The sequence below is a fragment of the Oncorhynchus mykiss genome, chromosome 21 (genome assembly GCF_013265735.2).
Source record: "Oncorhynchus mykiss isolate Arlee chromosome 21, USDA_OmykA_1.1, whole genome shotgun sequence".
Classification (NCBI taxonomy): Eukaryota; Metazoa; Chordata; class Actinopteri; order Salmoniformes; family Salmonidae; genus Oncorhynchus; species Oncorhynchus mykiss.
The window spans coordinates 50,725,920-50,743,577 of NC_048585.1; the positions used below are offsets into that span (position 1 = coordinate 50,725,920).

At 41.8% G+C, this 17,658-nt stretch overlaps 2 protein-coding genes across 5 annotated transcripts in view; both read left to right on the forward strand.

Moving 5' to 3' along the window:
* Positions 1-7,054, forward strand: part of LOC110500661 (hepatocyte growth factor activator) — a 21,478-nt gene extending 14,424 nt beyond the window's left edge. Inside the window, exons 9-14 of one of the 2 annotated variants that reach the window (XM_021578148.2) lie at positions 891-988; positions 3,782-4,067; positions 5,001-5,140; positions 5,742-5,882; positions 6,159-6,301; positions 6,752-7,054. In XM_021578148.2, coding sequence (XP_021433823.2) covers positions 891-988; positions 3,782-4,067; positions 5,001-5,140; positions 5,742-5,882; positions 6,159-6,301; positions 6,752-6,925 — 982 coding nt within the window. In that variant the 3' untranslated portion in view covers positions 6,926-7,054. Of the gene's footprint in view, positions 1-890; positions 989-3,781; positions 4,068-5,000; positions 5,141-5,741; positions 5,883-6,106; positions 6,302-6,751 lie in introns of those variants that run through there. The other variant, XM_021578149.2, reaches the window with a different exon arrangement.
* A 1,749-nt stretch (positions 7,055-8,803) lies between these two features.
* The window catches only part of LOC110500662 (protein Dok-7), a 32,711-nt gene continuing 23,856 nt past the window's right edge, over positions 8,804-17,658 (forward strand). The window contains exons 1-4 of one of the 3 annotated variants that reach the window (XR_002470143.2): positions 8,804-8,932; positions 9,031-9,076; positions 10,983-11,213; positions 14,147-14,347. Coding sequence is in view for 2 of the 3 variants with exons in the window: in XM_021578150.2 (XP_021433825.2) it covers positions 8,879-8,932; positions 9,031-9,076; positions 10,983-11,213; positions 14,147-14,347 (532 nt within the window). In the remaining variant the exon portion in view is untranslated. The remainder of the gene's footprint in view (positions 8,933-9,030; positions 9,077-10,982; positions 11,214-14,146; positions 14,348-17,658) is intronic. The other 2 variants (XM_021578150.2, XM_021578151.2) reach the window with 2 other exon arrangements.

Genomic DNA, 17,658 nt, shown 5'->3' on the forward strand with positions numbered 1-17,658 from the left:
GTTTTTCAGTGCTATTCAAACTTTTTCAGCAGGGACCATTTTCTGGCGACCCCACCCAAAATATAATGACGTAACCTTTAAAATCGGTATACTTATCAAAATGAAAACAAACGGATAAATATATTTCCTCAATAACATTTTATTTTTCAAATGGTCTTTCTCAAAAAGATTTGTATATTGAATGTTATGTTCCTAAAAAAAATTTTTTTTTGAGAGAACCCCTGCGAGAACGACGAGAACAGTTTTGTAGCAACCCCGACTTTTTAATTTTTTAAAATATTTTTAATTTTTAATTTTACCCCTTTTTCTCCCCAATTTCATGGTATCCAATTGTTGTAGTCTATCTTGTCTCATTGCTACAACTCCCGGGGCTCGGGAGAGACGAAGGTTGAATGTCATGCGTCCTCCGATACACAACCCAACCAGCCGCACTGCTTCTTAACACAGCGCGCATCCAACCCAGCCGCACCAATGTGTCGGAGGCTACACCGTGCTCGTGGCAACCTTGGCTAGCGCACACTGCGCCCGGCCCGCCACAGGAGTCACTGGTGCGCGATGAGACAAGGAGATCCCTACCAACCAATCCCTCCCTAACCCAGACGACGCTAGGCCAATTGTGCGTCGCCCCACGGACCTCCCGGTCGCGGCCGGTTACAACAGAGCCTGGGCGCGAACCCAGCGACTCTGATGGCACAGCTGGTGCTGCAGTACAGCGCCCTTAACCACTGCGCCACCCGGGAGGCCCCAGCAACCCCGACTTTGAATACCACTGCTCTTGAGATTTCTTTCTTCTTGGGATTTTTCCTTGGAACTGTGCTTGCTCTTTTGGGGTCAAGGCCTGGGTCCTGTAAAGTGTGTCATAACACCAGCATAACATGTCCACTGTCCAGAAACCCAGACGGGGACAAGATGCCGTGGTGCTACACCCTCAATGACAGAGCCATCTCCTGGGAGAACTGTGACGTTCCGTCTTGTGTCATGCGTTTATGTGAGTAACTGTACTGGGGCGTCACGAAAGCAGTGTTTTTTTAGCTGCTGCCCTGAAAGCTTAATGTTTCCCAGAGTGAAAAGAGCACAAGCCACTTTAGCCACTTTAGCAAGCCGTTGTGTCGAACTCTTGAAAATAGAACCAGAGCATTATTTTAAGCTGATCCGAGCAAGTTTCTCGTGGAGCAGCACTGCTGACGCACAGGTTTCATTGAAAATAATGGGAGTGTTGTCACGCTTGGCAAAAAGTTATGCGTCGAGTGTAACAGGGCTGGTTGTTGCTTTAGAAAAAAGTGGGTGGAAGTGGGAACATGCTCCCAAGAGGTGCCAAATTTGAGGTTTTCAAAATCAATGTAATTCATTGAGTGAGATTGATTGACAATGACAATTTGCCACTGTAGTCATCTGGTCATTTTGAGACATGCCCTTGTCATCTCACTATGAATAACCTTGTTAGATGACTCCATTTAAAGGATTGATTGATTATACCTTTGTGGATGAAGTTTACTTTAGAAAATAAAGTTGGGTTAAAGGAACCTGATACAAATAATAGAGCTCAGAGAGTCTCTCTGATTCGTGAGGGGCTTTATCCTTGATCGAGGGTGAAATATGCATTTGTCAGTCAATTTGTACTCCCTTAAAACGTTTAGGGGAGAGTGGGGTCAATTGAGTCAAGTTGAGACATCCTTTTTTCTAGGAAACCATACACGTATAATTTGACCAAATGTTTAGGAAGAGGTCATAATTTCATGGAGTCTGAGGAGGAAGAAACCACATGGAAAAAGTGGTAAGTTAGGTAAAAATAAAAAGATTTTCACTAAGTCAAATTAATTTAATTGTGTTTCATGATACTTGTATCCAAACCGAAGTATCTAGATAATTTTTGTAGATAATACTAACTTGTTCTATATATCAGTTGGGGTCTCTATAAGCTTCAATATGAGGTCCTAAACCTAGCATGAAAGTGTATTCTTGTAGCTGTGTGAGCTAATATAGCCAAAACATTTGCCTTGGGGTATATTGAGCCAATGGCCATCAGGTTAGTTGAGCAAATTGTTGAGCCAATGGCAAGTTGAGACAAATTGAATTTTTTTCTTCCCAGGAGTAATGCAACGCATTATCGCTGGGATATGAGGTAATAACAGGGCCTGGCCTATGTTAAAAGTGTATAAAAAGTACAAAGTGTTTGTTAGTCACTCTAGTCACTCTAAAGACAAACAAGCGATTGTGATTGTGTTGAATTGTGTTTGGGAATTAATTTTAAAAAGGTAGTGGTAATATTTCATTCAGTACAGAATTGTGTAGGCGGCTTAACTTACCCTGTCCCGCAGCTTAATTTACCCCACACCTGGGGTAAGTTGTGCCAAGAGACTACATTTTTTGGAAAAGCTGTTTTCAAAACTGTAATGTTTACATGAATTCTGATCATTTCCAGGGATACACAACATCCTGAAATATATGTAAGTATCTTTGTTAGAATTAATACAATATTTCCTGTGAGGGAATGATGCTGAATGTAAAAAATAGCTCAATTTACCTCACTTTCCCCTACTGTATTATAATGAGTAATGAAGAGTTGGACAGCTTTCTGAATCTCACCAAAAGCTGCATCTCATTTAAGTGGAATAGAACCATCTCTGTTTTTATATTCCCCCCAAAATGTTATTCTCTGCTCTCACAGAACAGTGACATAACCCATGACACCTCGCCCTACGTAAAATTCAAAGCTCAGCACTTTTTAATAAACAAATGGCCCTATTAGTGATAAAAAGAAGATTCTTGGAATTATACTACACTTAACTTTCCTGTACCACTCAGAAGAGAATGCTATCTTGACACAGGTAGCCTAATGTTTAAATAGAAAGTTAGTCAGAATAGCTAAGAAAAATGTGTTAATTGAGAAAAGGAAATTGAGTATCACTCAGAAAGTGCCAAATGCTTCTGCAGTAACTCGGCCAACTTGGCTCTGTTATATCGATGTCATGATGTCGTGGGTATGCACAGAAAGAAAAAAAAATGTTGGGCCAACTGCTATTCCACCACGGCATTGAATGGCAAATGTTGGGTGACAAATGGTATGCTAATCTGAATTTCTGGCAATGTGTTATTGGGATTCTTTTCAATACTTACTATAAAACAGCTATATTTGTTGGTTGTCTTTTCAGGGGGAAATGAGCCACTGGTAAAGTCCAAAATGATAAGAAGAGGTATACTTAGAAGCCTTGTATGTAGCGATTAACTGTATTCTGGTAGGTAGTAATTGTAAGCCTAGTAGCAGCAGTAGTAGTGTTAGTAGTAGTATTTGTAGTAGTAGTAGTAGTAGTAGTAGCAGCAGTAGTAGTAGCAGCAGCACTGGTAGTAGTAGTAATAGAAGACTACTACTAGTAGTAGTTTAGCATTACCAGTTTATGACTAGTATTACCCTATCACATGTTGACAATGAAATCAGTGCTCTTCACAGTGAATGTGAACTGATTTGAAATGAAGCCCTTCTAAACTTAAATATGTAATATGCAGAAATCGCTCCCCCATTTCCTGGTTGCCAAAATTCTAATAGTTCGCCTAATTTCAGTTTATGTGACAAATTAAGCAAGTATAGTGTAGAGAATCATTGTATCATCTAAACCGCTGTGAAATATATTTTACATAAATAAAACTATTGTATTTTCAGCTGTTTGAAGCTGGTGTACACAAATGAAGGTCAAAGATGGATGAGTTAACAGAATATGAACTTTAAAAGTGACGTTTTCCCTGGACAGTTACTTTAAGTCTGCTTCCCTGTTCCCTCACACAGCTTCTTCTCGGAGAGTGGTACAGGTGCCACGGCCGCCACCGCCACCTAACGTCCTCCCTGACACCAACCAAACCAATGACGCCAAGCCAGCCAAGAAGCCTGTGTGCGGAAAGAGGCATAAGAAGAGGATATCAGTGGCCAAGGGTCGCATCCTGGGTGGCAGCTCTGCCCTGCCCGGTACCCATCCCTGGATGGCAGCCCTCTACATAGGAGATGACAGCTTCTGCGCGGGCACCCTGGTCTCGTCCTGCTGGGTGGTCTCTGCCGCACACTGCTTCTTTCGCAGGTACTGTAGAATTAGAGGATATAGACACTACACTACTACTTGGAGCATCCATTTGTGTTGATTATGTCATCACCTATTTGGATTTTATGCCACTATGAGTCAGTTCTCTGTGGAACGGGTTCTAAATGGAACCGAAAAGGGTTCTACCTGGAACCAAAAGGGTTCTACCTGGAACCAAAAAGGGTTCGTCAAAGGCTTCTCCTCTGACAGAATTGGAACCCTTTTAGGTTCTAGGTAGAACCTTTTTATTGTAAGAGTGTACTCTTAGAGTGCTTCTTGTTTTGTCTCCTGTTTGTGTGGTATGCAACTGTGATTCAATTCTACCACGCTGCATTTCTTAAGGGACCATGTCCAATAACAAACAAATGTTAAGCTTAGTAAGAAATAAAGATTGTCTGATCATTTCAATATTAGTATAGGTGTTTGCTTGGAATGGTTGCATTGGTACGTAAGGCAGCAGAGAATACGAGGTTTAGGGTGCTAGCTTTCACATTCAACCTTCAACCTCACATTTTCTCACAGACGCTCATGACTTTGACCGTGACATTGCCATTTTATGAACACAAACTACAGTATAATTAGACACAAATGTTGAGTTTGAGTAAAAACTGAAGCGCTCTGGGAGGATTTACCCTGAAGACCCCTCGTTACTATGGTCTTGGGTCTTCAGGTTTAAACTTTTCAATACAGGTGCCAGAGTAGGAGTGCTTAGGCTCAGTTTGACCTTTTTAAATCACAATGACTAAAATTACATGGGCAAGGGGGACCTGATCCTAGAACAGCTACTCTGAGACACTTGATACAGACTGCCCCAGGACTTAAGGCATTAATATCATACAAATGAAATATAATTGTATTCAAGTGAATTCATGCGACATAATGGTCCACTACTAGCGACAGAGAATGATGAGAAGGATGTGTTTCTGTCCTCAGTCCCCTTGTGTCGAAGATCCGTGTGATTCTGGGTCAGAATAACTTCAACGTTACAACTTCGGACACCAAAACCTTTGGAGTGGAGAAGTACATCTTTCCAGGCCGTTTCTCTGTCTTCAATCCAACTCTCCATGACATTGGTAAATATACTATGTCACGCTACTCTCACTGATTATTTGCATACACACACTCACACAAAGTTTACATTATTGCACATGCTCTAACACTGACTCACACACGTCTTCCTAGACTAGAACACTCCCCCACACACAAAGAAACACACACACTCTTGCACACCCCAGTCTACGTGTCTGCAGCGCACGCTCTGTGCTCGCAGCTGTGCATCTTGGAACAGCTGTCTCCAATGTGAAGACACAAACAGACATACACATACATTTGGGTAGGACAGTGTCTGAGCATCTGTGTCCATTCAAAAGGTACTCCCTCACTTTTTTCTCTCTTTTCTGATTTTACAAGAGCTATTTTCTGAAAGCAAAACAGACATTATTTAATAGTGGAGCAATCGTTCTGTGTTTTCATTATTCAAGATTTTGAATAACGACTACACTACATCCTACAGCGTTCTAGAACTTATTTGAATGACTTCCCCACTCCAGGTCGTAATCGTAGGACATGAACAGGGGTTCTTAATGTACACGCCAAGGCTAAATAAAGATGAAATAAATACGACTCTTCTTCACCTTTTCCTGTCTAATGATAAGAATGTTTCTATTCCAACAGTTCTTGTGAAACTGAAAAAACAAGATGGCCACTGTGTGAGAAGGACTCAATTTATACAGCCTATCTGCCTGCCGGATAAAGCCATGACCTTCCCAGACTACTACTGTTGTCAGATCACTGGCTGGGGCCACATGCATGAGAGTAAGTGTTGTGTCAAAACCAGTCATCTGATGTATTTCGTGTCCTTCACTGTACTGGTCAGATATGTCATTGTGGTCTTGAATGTCTTCATATCACAACAATGTAACATCTCAAATAGACCTCAATGCTCCATGTCCAATCACATGTTCTTCCATATAGGTCTATGTGTCCTATTAATGTCTTTACATGACTGTAATTGTTATCATGTGACCTATTGCTTACAGTGTATAACTCTATCCAAGCCGTTATGGATTTATTTGCCTTATTTTCCCAAAGAGGCAAATAAATACAGCAACCTGCAGGAGGCCGGGGTGAGGATCTTCCCGTTTGAGAGGTGTATCCAGCCTGAAGTCTACGGCAACCATGTGACATCCAACATGGTCTGTGCCGGGACCGACCGATGTGTGGATGCCTGCCAGGTAAGAGTGCATAGACCTAGGGCTCCTTTTTTGGATCAAAATTGGATTAGAATAGAAGAGCATAAATGTTTTCTTGTACATTGTACAGTCAGCCATGTGATAAGGATGTGTAATGAGTGATACAGTATAATATATAGAGGAGCCTCTGGACTGTTTCGGTTTGAGTATAGTGGGTTGCGTTCACAGAACATGCATATGGAGGAGGCTGCTGTATATTAATTGCATGGCTTTCAGCTGCTTTCTCTTTAATGAAAGGTTACGGTTAACTTCCCACCTTGTTTATATGTTGTGTTGTAATGACACAAATATTGAATGTAGGTAGGAGTGCACTTGGTTTGTGTAATATAAGGTTTCAAGGGGATGACTCATTGTGTGTGTGTGTGTGTGTGTGTGTGTGTGTGTGTGTGTGCATGCGTGCCGGTTTGTGTGTGTGTCTGCTTGTTCCCCCAGGGTGACTCAGGAGGCCCCCTGGCCTGTGTGAAGGATGACGTCAGCTTCCTGTATGGAGTCATCAGCTGGGGTGATGGCTGTGGAAAGACTGGGAAGCCTGGTGTCTACACCAAAGTTGTCAGCTACGTCAACTGGATCAACACAATTATCAAGCGCAAGCCCAAGTCTAAATGAATGGACATCAATCAGGCTTATTGTATGGACCTTACAGCTTGTGTCCTATTGTGGAAGAATCGTGATTTTTACATAACTGTGAAATAAAGATTATTTTGTGACTGAATAAACATTGTAAATATTGTTAAATGTGTGTGTAACAATTCATTATTTATGTCTTGTTAGTGAGCCATCCCCAAATGATAACCTTCAACTCATTTAGTCAATTGCAAGTACGATTTCTTTAATATACACTGCTCAAAAAAATAAAGGGAACACTTAAACAACACAATGTAACTCCAAGTCAATCACACTTCTGTGAAATCAAACTGTCCACTTAGGAAGCAACACTGATTGACAATACATTTCACATGCTGTTGTGCAAATGGAATAGACAACAGGTGGAAATTATAGGCAATTAGCAAGACACCCCCAATAAAGGAGTGGTTTTGCAGGTGGTTACCACAGACCACTTCTCAGTTCCTATGCTTCCTGGCTGATGTTTTGGTCACTTTTGAATGCTGGCGGTGCTTTCACTCTAGTGGTAGCATGAGACGGAGTCTACAACCCACACAAGTGGCTCAGGTAGTGCAGCTCATCCAGGATGGCACATCAATGCGAGATGTGGCAAGAAGGTTTGCTGTGTCTGTCAGCGTAGTGTCCAGAGCATGGAGGCGCTACCAGGAGACAGGCCAGTACATCAGGAGACGTGGAGGAGGCCGTAGGAGGGCAACAACCCAGCAGCAGGACCGCTACCTCCACCTTTGTGCAAGGAGGAGCAGGAGGAGCACTGCAGGAGCCCTACAAAATGACCTCCAGCAGGCCACAAATGTTCATGTGTCTGCTCAAATGGTTAGAAACAGACTCCATGAGGGTGGCATGAGGGCCCGACGTCCACAGGTGGGGGTTGTGCTTACAGCCCAACACCGTGCAGGACGTTTGGTATTTGCCAGAGAACACCAAGATTGGCAAATTCTGCTGCCTGCAACATCCTCCAGCATGACCGGTTTGCGGTGGGTCAGTCATGGTGTGGGGTGGCATTTCTTTGGGGGGCCGCACAGCCCTCCATGTGCTCGCCAGAGGTAGCCTGACTGCCATTAGGTACCGAGATGAGATCCTCAGACCCCTTGTGAGACCATATGCTGGTGCGGTTGGCCCTTGGTTCCTCCTAATGCAAGACAATGCTAGACCTCATGTGGCTGAAGTGTGTCAGCAGTTCCTGCAAGAGGAAGGCATTGATGCTATGGACTGGCCCGCCCGTTCCCCAGACCTGAATCCAATTGAGCACATCTGGGACATCCTGTCTCGCTCCATCCACCAACGCCACGTTGCACCACAGACTGTCCAGGAGTTGGCGGATGCTTTAGTCCAGATCTGGGAGGAGATCCCTCAGAAGACCATCTGCCACCTCATCAGGAGCATGCCCAGGCGTTTTAGGGAGGTCATACAGGCACGTGGAGGCCACACACACTACTGAGCCTCATTTTGACTTGTTTTAAGGACATTACATCAAAGTTGGATCAGCCTTTAGTGTGGTTTTCCACTTTAATTTTGAGTGTGACTCCAAAACCAGACCTCCATGGGTTGATACATTTGATTTCCATTGATAATTTTAGTGTGATTTTGTTGTCAGCACATTCAACTATGTAAAGAAAAACGTATTTAATAAGAATATTTCATTCATTCAGATGTAGGATGTGTTATTTTAGGGTTCCCTTTATTTTTTTGAGCAGTGTATTTTGATTAATATCACCTGTTGAAAAATCACCTGTTGAAAAATCACCTGGAAAATTCTGTAAGTTTGGGTGGGTGCGGTTCTGTGTGTTTGTGTTGGTGTCGGATGGGCGTGCACAAAGCGCGTGTACAAGGAGTGTGTGCCACTCAGCAGTAGGCTAAAGCTATTTTGAAAATGACCTCTCATTCGGGCACCGGACAGCGACACCGCAGCTGTTTGGTTTGGAACCATGACTGAAGATGACGGATTCAGTGGTCGTGGAGGGATATGTCAAATTCAGAGATGGAAAAAAGGTGTTTACAAAACAAATTAATTCAGTGAATTTGAATGTGATTCAAAGTTATATAATATTTTAACGGTTGCCTCTGTTTCGTACGGTTGTCTCTTTCAGTGGAAGGATAGGTGGGTCGCACTCCGCAAGCCATCGCCCGTAGCAGGTACGTCTCTCACTGTTCTTTATTCGATGGCGCGTAACATACGTTGTTAGAAAAACATCAGCGCATAACTTTACTTTGTTTTTCTTTGTTAAATGTATATTATATGGTCATTTAATGGGCCTACAATTCAATTCGAAAGTTTACTGCTTGTGGTCTATTTACTACCGTAGTAAATCGATAAATAACTTTCTACTTGTCATTTAGCCTACTAAACATCCCCAAAAAAGCAACAAGGTTGCATTACTGCATGCCATGGAATTCAATATTTTCCCATGCATAGGCTACCGTGCTGATAGTTTCGAATTTTGGGTTGCTCCTTCAAACTTTGGCTGGCCCCGTATTAAAGTGAATGTGTTCTGGTGCTAGGCTACATTTAAAGAGACCGCTGCTGTATGTGTGTTTATAACTGGTTTATATCCGGCCATTACGCTGTAATTACAGTGTAGAAAATTAAGTTCTATGTCAAATGTGTCTGTAGTTATTAAGAATTTAAACTATAGTCTTCTGATTGGAAGTGCTATACAAGGAAACCATGTGTTTGATGTATTTGATACCATTCCACCCATTTCGCTCCAACCATTACTATGAGTCCATCCTCCCCAATTAAGGTGCCACCAACCTTCTGTGGTTCAGATCTAACAGTAAATGCACTCACAATGTTATTGTGGGGTATCATGTGTTGTCAGTAGCGAGGAGCACTGGCCAACTACTGTGGACCAACTTCTGTGGACCAACTACTGTCTGTTTTCACCAAATGCCTGTACGGTCACAGTAAAGCCAAGCACCCAAGATAACCATTCCCCCTGCCTTTCATACTATGTCAAGAGGTACTGGTACTTACAGTAGGCCTGGCATATTATGGGTTCTGGCCATGTCTTACAAGTGTCAGGTGCTGTCAACAGGTTTACTAAAAGACTAAAAGTCGCTGATTGACTTATCATTGTGTTGAGTGTAGCCTTTCAGGATAATATTGGAGTCCTTTTGACATTTTCGAAGCAGGCCAGACAATATGGTCCATTTATTTAACTCGTATTCTTCCCTAGACAGTAAGGATGTACTGAAGTCGAGTATAAAACTCACATTTTCTAACGGTCTTTCTTCTTCCCCTATTTCATCCTCCCACCTCAGAACTGACAATACAATACAATGCAGTACATTACAATACAATACAACATAATGCAATACAATAACATAACATAATGTAATTGTAATTACATTATAATAAAATATAATTCTATATAATACAGTACAATACAATACATTACATTACAATACATTACAATACAATATGATACTATTTAATAAAGTACAATATAATACATTACAGTACATTACAATATAATAAAATATAAAATAATACATTACAATAAATTACAATACAATTTATTATAACATAGTACAAAACAACACAATGCAGTTTAATATAATACAGTACAGTACAATACAATAAAATATATTTGAATACAATACAATGCAGTACAATACAGTACAGTACAATACAATGCAGTACAATACAATAAAAATCTCAAATTGATTATCACTCCACCCTATTCACTGGAAGGCTTCTCAATACAATGATAACTCAATGCATAACAACGTTTCTTGGCTGTAATTAACTTCCTCATACCTAGCCTCTACATTCACTAACAACTAAGACTGCTTTAAGACTAAACATTGTGGGCCAGGTTCCTGGACACAGATTAAGCATAGTCCTGGACTAAAAAGCACTTTCAAAGGATATTTCCTTTGAACACACTTTTTAGTCCAAGAATAATCTTAGTCTGTCCAGGAAACTGACCCTTTATGTTGTAGGATACAAATGTTATAGATCACCAATTTTATAGATCATAATTTTGTGAAACTTAAGTTTTTCCTTATGTTCTCTCTTCTCTCCCAATTTTCCCAGACTGCTTGGTACTTCTGGTCTACAAAGACAAGTCGGATAAAGCCCAGGGCCACCGGGAGAGGGTCAGTGTCACCTTGGAGGACATCTGTGGTCTGGAGATAGGTCTCTCCTATGAGGGGGTGGGCTACACGCTGGTCATCATCTGCCTGGGCCAGGTTGTCATGCTGGGCTTCGACGGAAAGGAGGCTCTGCTGGCCTGGGACATCCGCATCCGCTACAGTCTGGGGGAAGGTGGGAGATGCACTGGTTTATGGTAGTCATTGTTTGTGCCCGATATTTGTACTATGTGGATTAGTTTGTGAAGTAATAAGTAGTAGATTTTAGCCTCGGACATCCGTGTCCCCGTCAGCATGATGGTTATTGCAGAGGGCCCATGTAGGTAGTATGTAATGTATATAACTCCGTTAGGTGTTGAGTCAAATCAGCGTGTTTTTAGCTGGACTTGGCACATTGGTATCTGCTACACTACATCCTAGGCAACAGGCAGTCTTACGGGTAGGTCCTTGTTGACAGTGTTCACCGATGACGTGCTCTTCTGGGTGACCCGAGTGTTGTGCAATATGAATTTACATAACATGTGCATCAAACCAAATAATTTCAAAGTAAACAGTAAGGTGTTTCAGATGTCAGTTTGATGACTGATTGAGCATGGAATGGGGTATAACTGGTTGTATCTACTCATATCCCTGTCAACATCCGGAAATATGTATTCATTAATGTGTTTTGACATTTTTATGCTCTGATTTTGGTGTAGAAGTTTAATAAGGCAATTTATATTTTGTAGAACTCTTTTTGACTCCACAGAGTCCAGTTGAATTGTGTTGTGGAACAAATGAGTGTAAAAAAAATCTGATGTATTGGATCTATTGTGTGGAGTGTAATTGGAATGGTCAGGCGTACATATTGCAGCTGCCCTGTGTGCTTGTGTGTGTGTGTGTGCAATGTAAATGCCAGTGTGTGTGTGTTCCACTGTGTGTTTGTGAGTGAGTGTGGTAATTGTCGTGCTCTGGTGTGAAGTGTCAAATCAAGTCAAATGTAATTTTATTCTTCAAATGCTTTGTAAACAACAGGTAGAGACTAACAGTGAAATGCTTATTTTACAGGCCCTTCCCAGCAATGCAGAGAGAAAGAAAATATAGAAAAAATAGAAAAGTAACACATGCAATAATAAAATACACAATGAGTAATGACAACCTATATACATGGGGTACCAGTACCGAGTCGATGTGCAGGCGTACGAGGTAATTGAGGTAGATACACTACATGACCAAACTGTTGCAACAAAGTTAGAAGCACAGAATCGTCTAGAATGTAATTATGTGCTGTAACGTTAAGATTTCCCTTCACTGGAACTAAGGGGCCTAGCCTGAACCACAAAAAACATCCCCAGAGACCTTTATTCCTCTATTAGGGCAAAACCTGTATTGTAGCTGGCCACCATGTCCAGAAACAAGTCCATACTTTCTGTCAGTAGCCCTGTTCAATACAATCACATTTTACCAGGATATCGTTCTGTGAGTTTGTATGGCTTACCACTTCGTGGCGGGGACGATGTTGCTCGTAGACATTTGCGCTTCACAATAACAGCACTTACAGTTTACCGGGGCAGCTTTAGCAGGGCAGAAATTTGATGAACTGGCTTATTGGAAAGATGGCATCCTATGGCGGTGCCACATTGAAAGTCACTGAGCTCTTCAGTAAGGCATTCTACTGCCAATGTTTGTCTGTGGAGATTGCATGGCTTGGTGCAGACGTGGCTGAAATAGCCAAATCCACTAATTTGAAGTGGTGTCCACATACTTTTGAATATACATTGTATCAAGAAGCTGATTAAACAGAATGATCATTACACAGGTTCACCTTGTGCTGGGGACAATAAAAGGCCACTCTTAAATGTGCAGTTTTTGTCACAATAGAATGCCACAGATGTCAATAAAATAAATTCTGAAGTGACAGATAATGAACAGTATGTGTATATGATGGGTAAAAAACATTTGTGCAAAAAGGATCAATACAGATAGTCCGGGTAGCTATTAGGTTAACTATTTAACTAACTAGCTTGGGGGTGGAAGCTGTTCAGGGTCCTGTTGGTTCCAGACTTTGTGCATCGATACCGCTTGCCGTGCGGTAGAATGGAAAACAGTCTATGGCCAAGCATTTGCCATACCAAGCAGTGATGCAGCCAGTCAAGATGCTCTCAATGGTGCAGCTGTATAACTTTTTGAGGATTTGAGGGCCCATGACAAATCTTTTCAGCCTCCTGAGGGGGAAGTGGCGTTGTCGTGCCCTATTCACAACTGTGTCGGTGTGTGTAGACCATGATAGATCCTTAGTGATGTGGACACGAGGGACTTGAAGCTCTCGACCGCTCCACTACAGCCCTGTCCATGTGATTGGGGGTGTGCTCAGCCCACCGTCTTGCTGACTTGTGGCCAGGCACGCAGAAATGTCACCTGCCAGCCTGTGGCTGAGGGCCGTTGTGTGCCAGTGCTTTTGTTGTGATTTGTGACACCCCATGAATCTTTCTCAAACTGAGCGATGACACGCCGGGACTGGCTGACATTTTCTCATCTTTGGCGCCATCAATCTCTCTTCTAACAGAGTTTACTCACTGATATCACTCATGTATTTTAATGTAGTTCCTGTTTGGTATCGAGGAACTCCCACTTGTACACATACTCACACACTGTTTCTCAAGCACTTACAATTCACATACACAAAACACCCAAAAGTCTACACACACACACTTAAAACATTTATAAAGCAGATAAACAGACATCACAGGTTCCTACCCTGACCAGGCCTGCTGTTCGTCTTGTGTTGCTCATTAGCAAAAATATTGAGTCAAATACATTGGTGTTTGTGACAAGCTCTGATTGATTACATTTGGGCTTCAGATCTGAGCTCTACTCTGTTCTGCTTACCGATCTCACTCTCAATCCACTCCGCTGTTTTCCTTTCTTTTTTACTATACAGTTATATCAAAGCCATACTGGAGCAATAATGTTTAGGATGAAATTGTTATTTCTTTCCCTTTTTCAGTTATTGGGTACCACTTAAACTATTGTTTGTGTCGAGGTAGAGATGTGTTTATATTAAAACAATAATTTGTTTTTATTGTATTTTGTTTAACTGGTTTTCAACTTCTCTTCTTCTCTGTCTAGTCCACAGGTTTAGCGTTGGTATCTTACCAGGCACCATGTTGGAGAGCGGGCCTGCGACCCTTCACTTGTGTAACAACCTATTGGTCCTGGTCAGGGACATTTTCCCCGTTATCATCGGCCAGTGGAACCTTCCAGACCTGCGCAGATATGGGCCTGTACCAAACGGCTTCGTCTTTGAGGGGGGGACGCGATGCGGCTACTGTGAGTTGATTGATGTTGCTGTTGTTGTTGTGCTACAGCTACTAACCATTGTGCTCTCATATTGTGTCACGAAAAAGAAGAATGGCATTGTCATTGGAGATTTCCAGTTTGACATTAGGCTTTAGCAGATGGATCCTTTAAATCTAAGCCCAATGGCCTATAAGATTAGTCTTGGACTGTCTTGGACCATATGATCTGATTAAGTATCATGGAACTAATAAAACGTCTGTTTCTGCTTGGTCATAGGAATACTAATCCAATACAGTACATAACAACAGGAAATCAGACCCCACAGTTGATCTTTGACAGACTCAAATTCAAGGTGAATGTGGCATTAAGGAATTTTCTGTGTGTTATACAGGTAACTGCCAAAATAAAGGAAACACCAACATTTAAGTGTCTTAATAGGGCATTTGGCCATTACGAACCGCCAGGAAAGCTTCAATGCGCCTTGACATAGATACTACAAGTGTCTGGAACATTATTGGAGGGATGTGACACCTTTCTTCCACGAGAAATTCCATAACTTGGTGTTTTGTCGATGGTGGTGGGAAACACTTTTTATACATGGCCCTAAGCATGGTGGGATGTTAATTGCTTAATATACTCAGAAACCACACCTGTGTGGCAGTATCTGCTTTCAATATACTTTGTATCCCTCATTTACTCAAGTGATTCCTTTATTTTGGCAGTTACCTGTATATAATGGCTATTATTTATGGTGACCTTTGGGACTAAACTTGATTTTATTGAATGGACAATTACAGAAGTTCATTCAAACGACATATCCAAGCTTTTATCAAGTTTTATTGTTCACTTACTTTGGTTACTAGACTTCGGTACCACTGTTTACAAAATGTGTTTCATGTTCACATGGAGCGTATGTTGGCATGTGCTTTCAGTCGCTTGTATCACTCCACAAGTTGATCTAATTGACATGTTCCTGGGATTTATCTCATCACTGAGAGCATGAAAGATGAGTTTGGCATTCAGTGGATTTAGATCATTACATTTTCCTGTTTTTTTTCTCTCTGAGTCATCTATCCTGTAGGAACAGCGTGCCAAATGGCATCATTCAGGCAGAGAACATTAGTGTCGGGACTATGACTACTGAGAGTGGTAAACAGAGTTGCTGAATTTTTCTTAATTTTTATGACTCATCCTTGGGGCCAGACTTACATTAAATATGCTCAATGGTGTTTGACGAGACACAGAATCATAAAAATAGCTCTTTGTAGGTTAGTTTATTTTCGCAAGGAGTCGGGAACCGATGATTTCTAGGATGGAAATCCATTCTAGACCGTTTGATTGGTCCCAAAAATTGATGGGTTGGGTGGGCAAGAACACACGTGGGTAAAGCGGCATTTGAAAATGCATCTTTGGCTTTGATACTCTGATTGGTTAGAGATGATCCAATCGCTGATGACTTCTCATTTGGACTTCACCACAAACGACTTCAACGATGGTAGTCTCAGACTGAAGTATGTAGTGAACATAGAACAGCGGAAGAATTCAGATTGAGTCGTCAGACAAGATGGATCAGACGTATAAACATCTGCTTTTGTAACTTGGGTAGACAACATAAAATAAAGTACTTGTTGTCATGGCCGATTTTGTTTCACAAAGCATGCAAGCTTTGAATAGAAATCCAATCTCATTTAGCCTTGGTCCAGCAAAACTTAATCTCTAAATATAAAGTCAATGAAGTCATACTTGAGCAGAGAGCCCGTTAAGTTTATTTCCATGGCCGTAACATGTGTATGTGATTGTGATATGGTATTTTGCAGTTTACATTCTGGAATAGACTCTAAACCGTTAAAGGTGGAAAGGACGCGTGTCAACACCTGTAGTGGACACAGACAGGAACGCAAAGTACGCCGCATAGCTGAAGACATCAGAGTAATATTAATACACACGATGAACTGGAAACAGGAGACTCCAGTATGTGATCCATGATTCATTTAGCTCTATTCAATCTTCGGCTAGAGGCGCAACTTAATATCGCGAAGGTCACATTCTGGGTGAGTTTTCCAATCCATGCATCATAAATAAAAGGGAAGAACATCCCTTTTTCAAAGACGGGAAAAATGTGTGTGTGTGTGTGTGTGTGTGTGTACACGGGATCTATACATGGGCGCATCTGAATGTTTAAGTGTCGCGAAGGGCATGCATTCCAGAGATACGTTGTCGCAGCACAGTTTATCCACAGCAGATGGAGAAGTGGGGCGACAGTGTTACTGGACCTCTGGCTGGGGGGTAACGTTGCTGCATGGTGTCTGGTGGTGAACTGGCCTCTTCAGTCTTTCCCATGTAGACTATCTCTAAGGCCAGGCTCAAAGTCGGTCTAAAACAACTCCCAGGGATTGTCAAATATCAAAACTGAGATGTTATGACAATGGGAAAGGGGATGGATAACAAAGCTACAGTATAACGAGAGAGGAAATATTCTTACTGCTTTTTATGTAGCTGGAAGCTAATGTCTGTTCAAAGTCTGTAGACCAGACCAGTCTGTCCAGACCAGTCTACAGACAGTCTGCACTGGACAGCAGCTTACCAAAGAGACCTCAAAACGAAGGCTACTTTCACTGAGGAATACAGGGCTTTTATAATGATTTTAAAGAGCAGGGACAAGGCCGTCTGAACGCAGATATACATGAATAAGTGTGTTCCTATATGATTCACTGCTCATTCAGTGCTGGGTAGTTTCTTTCTAAATCTAACCTGTTACAGTTACTTGTTACTCAGTGCTCATTCAGTGTTGGGTAGGTTCCTTTCTAAATGTAATCCTTTACAGTTACGAGTTACTTAATGGGCATTCAGTGCTTTCATCTACTGCTGCTGGTGTCAGTTAATGGCCGCTGCCTGGGTCGGCCAGGTTACTTTTTACATGTAATCTGTTAGTTACTAGTTTCCTGTCCAAAATTGTAATCAGTAACATACCTACTAACATACCTTTTGGATTACCCAAACTCAGTAACGTAATCGGAATTTCTTTCAGTTACTTTTACTTTCCTCTTAAACGCCGCTGCATGGTCAATCCGACGTCTACATTGGCCGTGCAGTATCTACAGTGATACAGCATCTGCAGAAGTCAGGGCATTCATACTTATTGCGCTTCGCAGGGCAGCGCAGAGCTGTTGTGAAGGAAGTGAGTTTGTGTTTGTACAGGACTTCCTGCCCCCACCTAACCCCAAATTTTGACTTGGCCCATCTAGCGGAAATCACCCAGTTCTGCCTGAAAAATGTATTCCATTGGATGCATTTGCTATTGGCCTGTTGTTTACTTTAATGTAGGTGAGTCTATCAAAAGT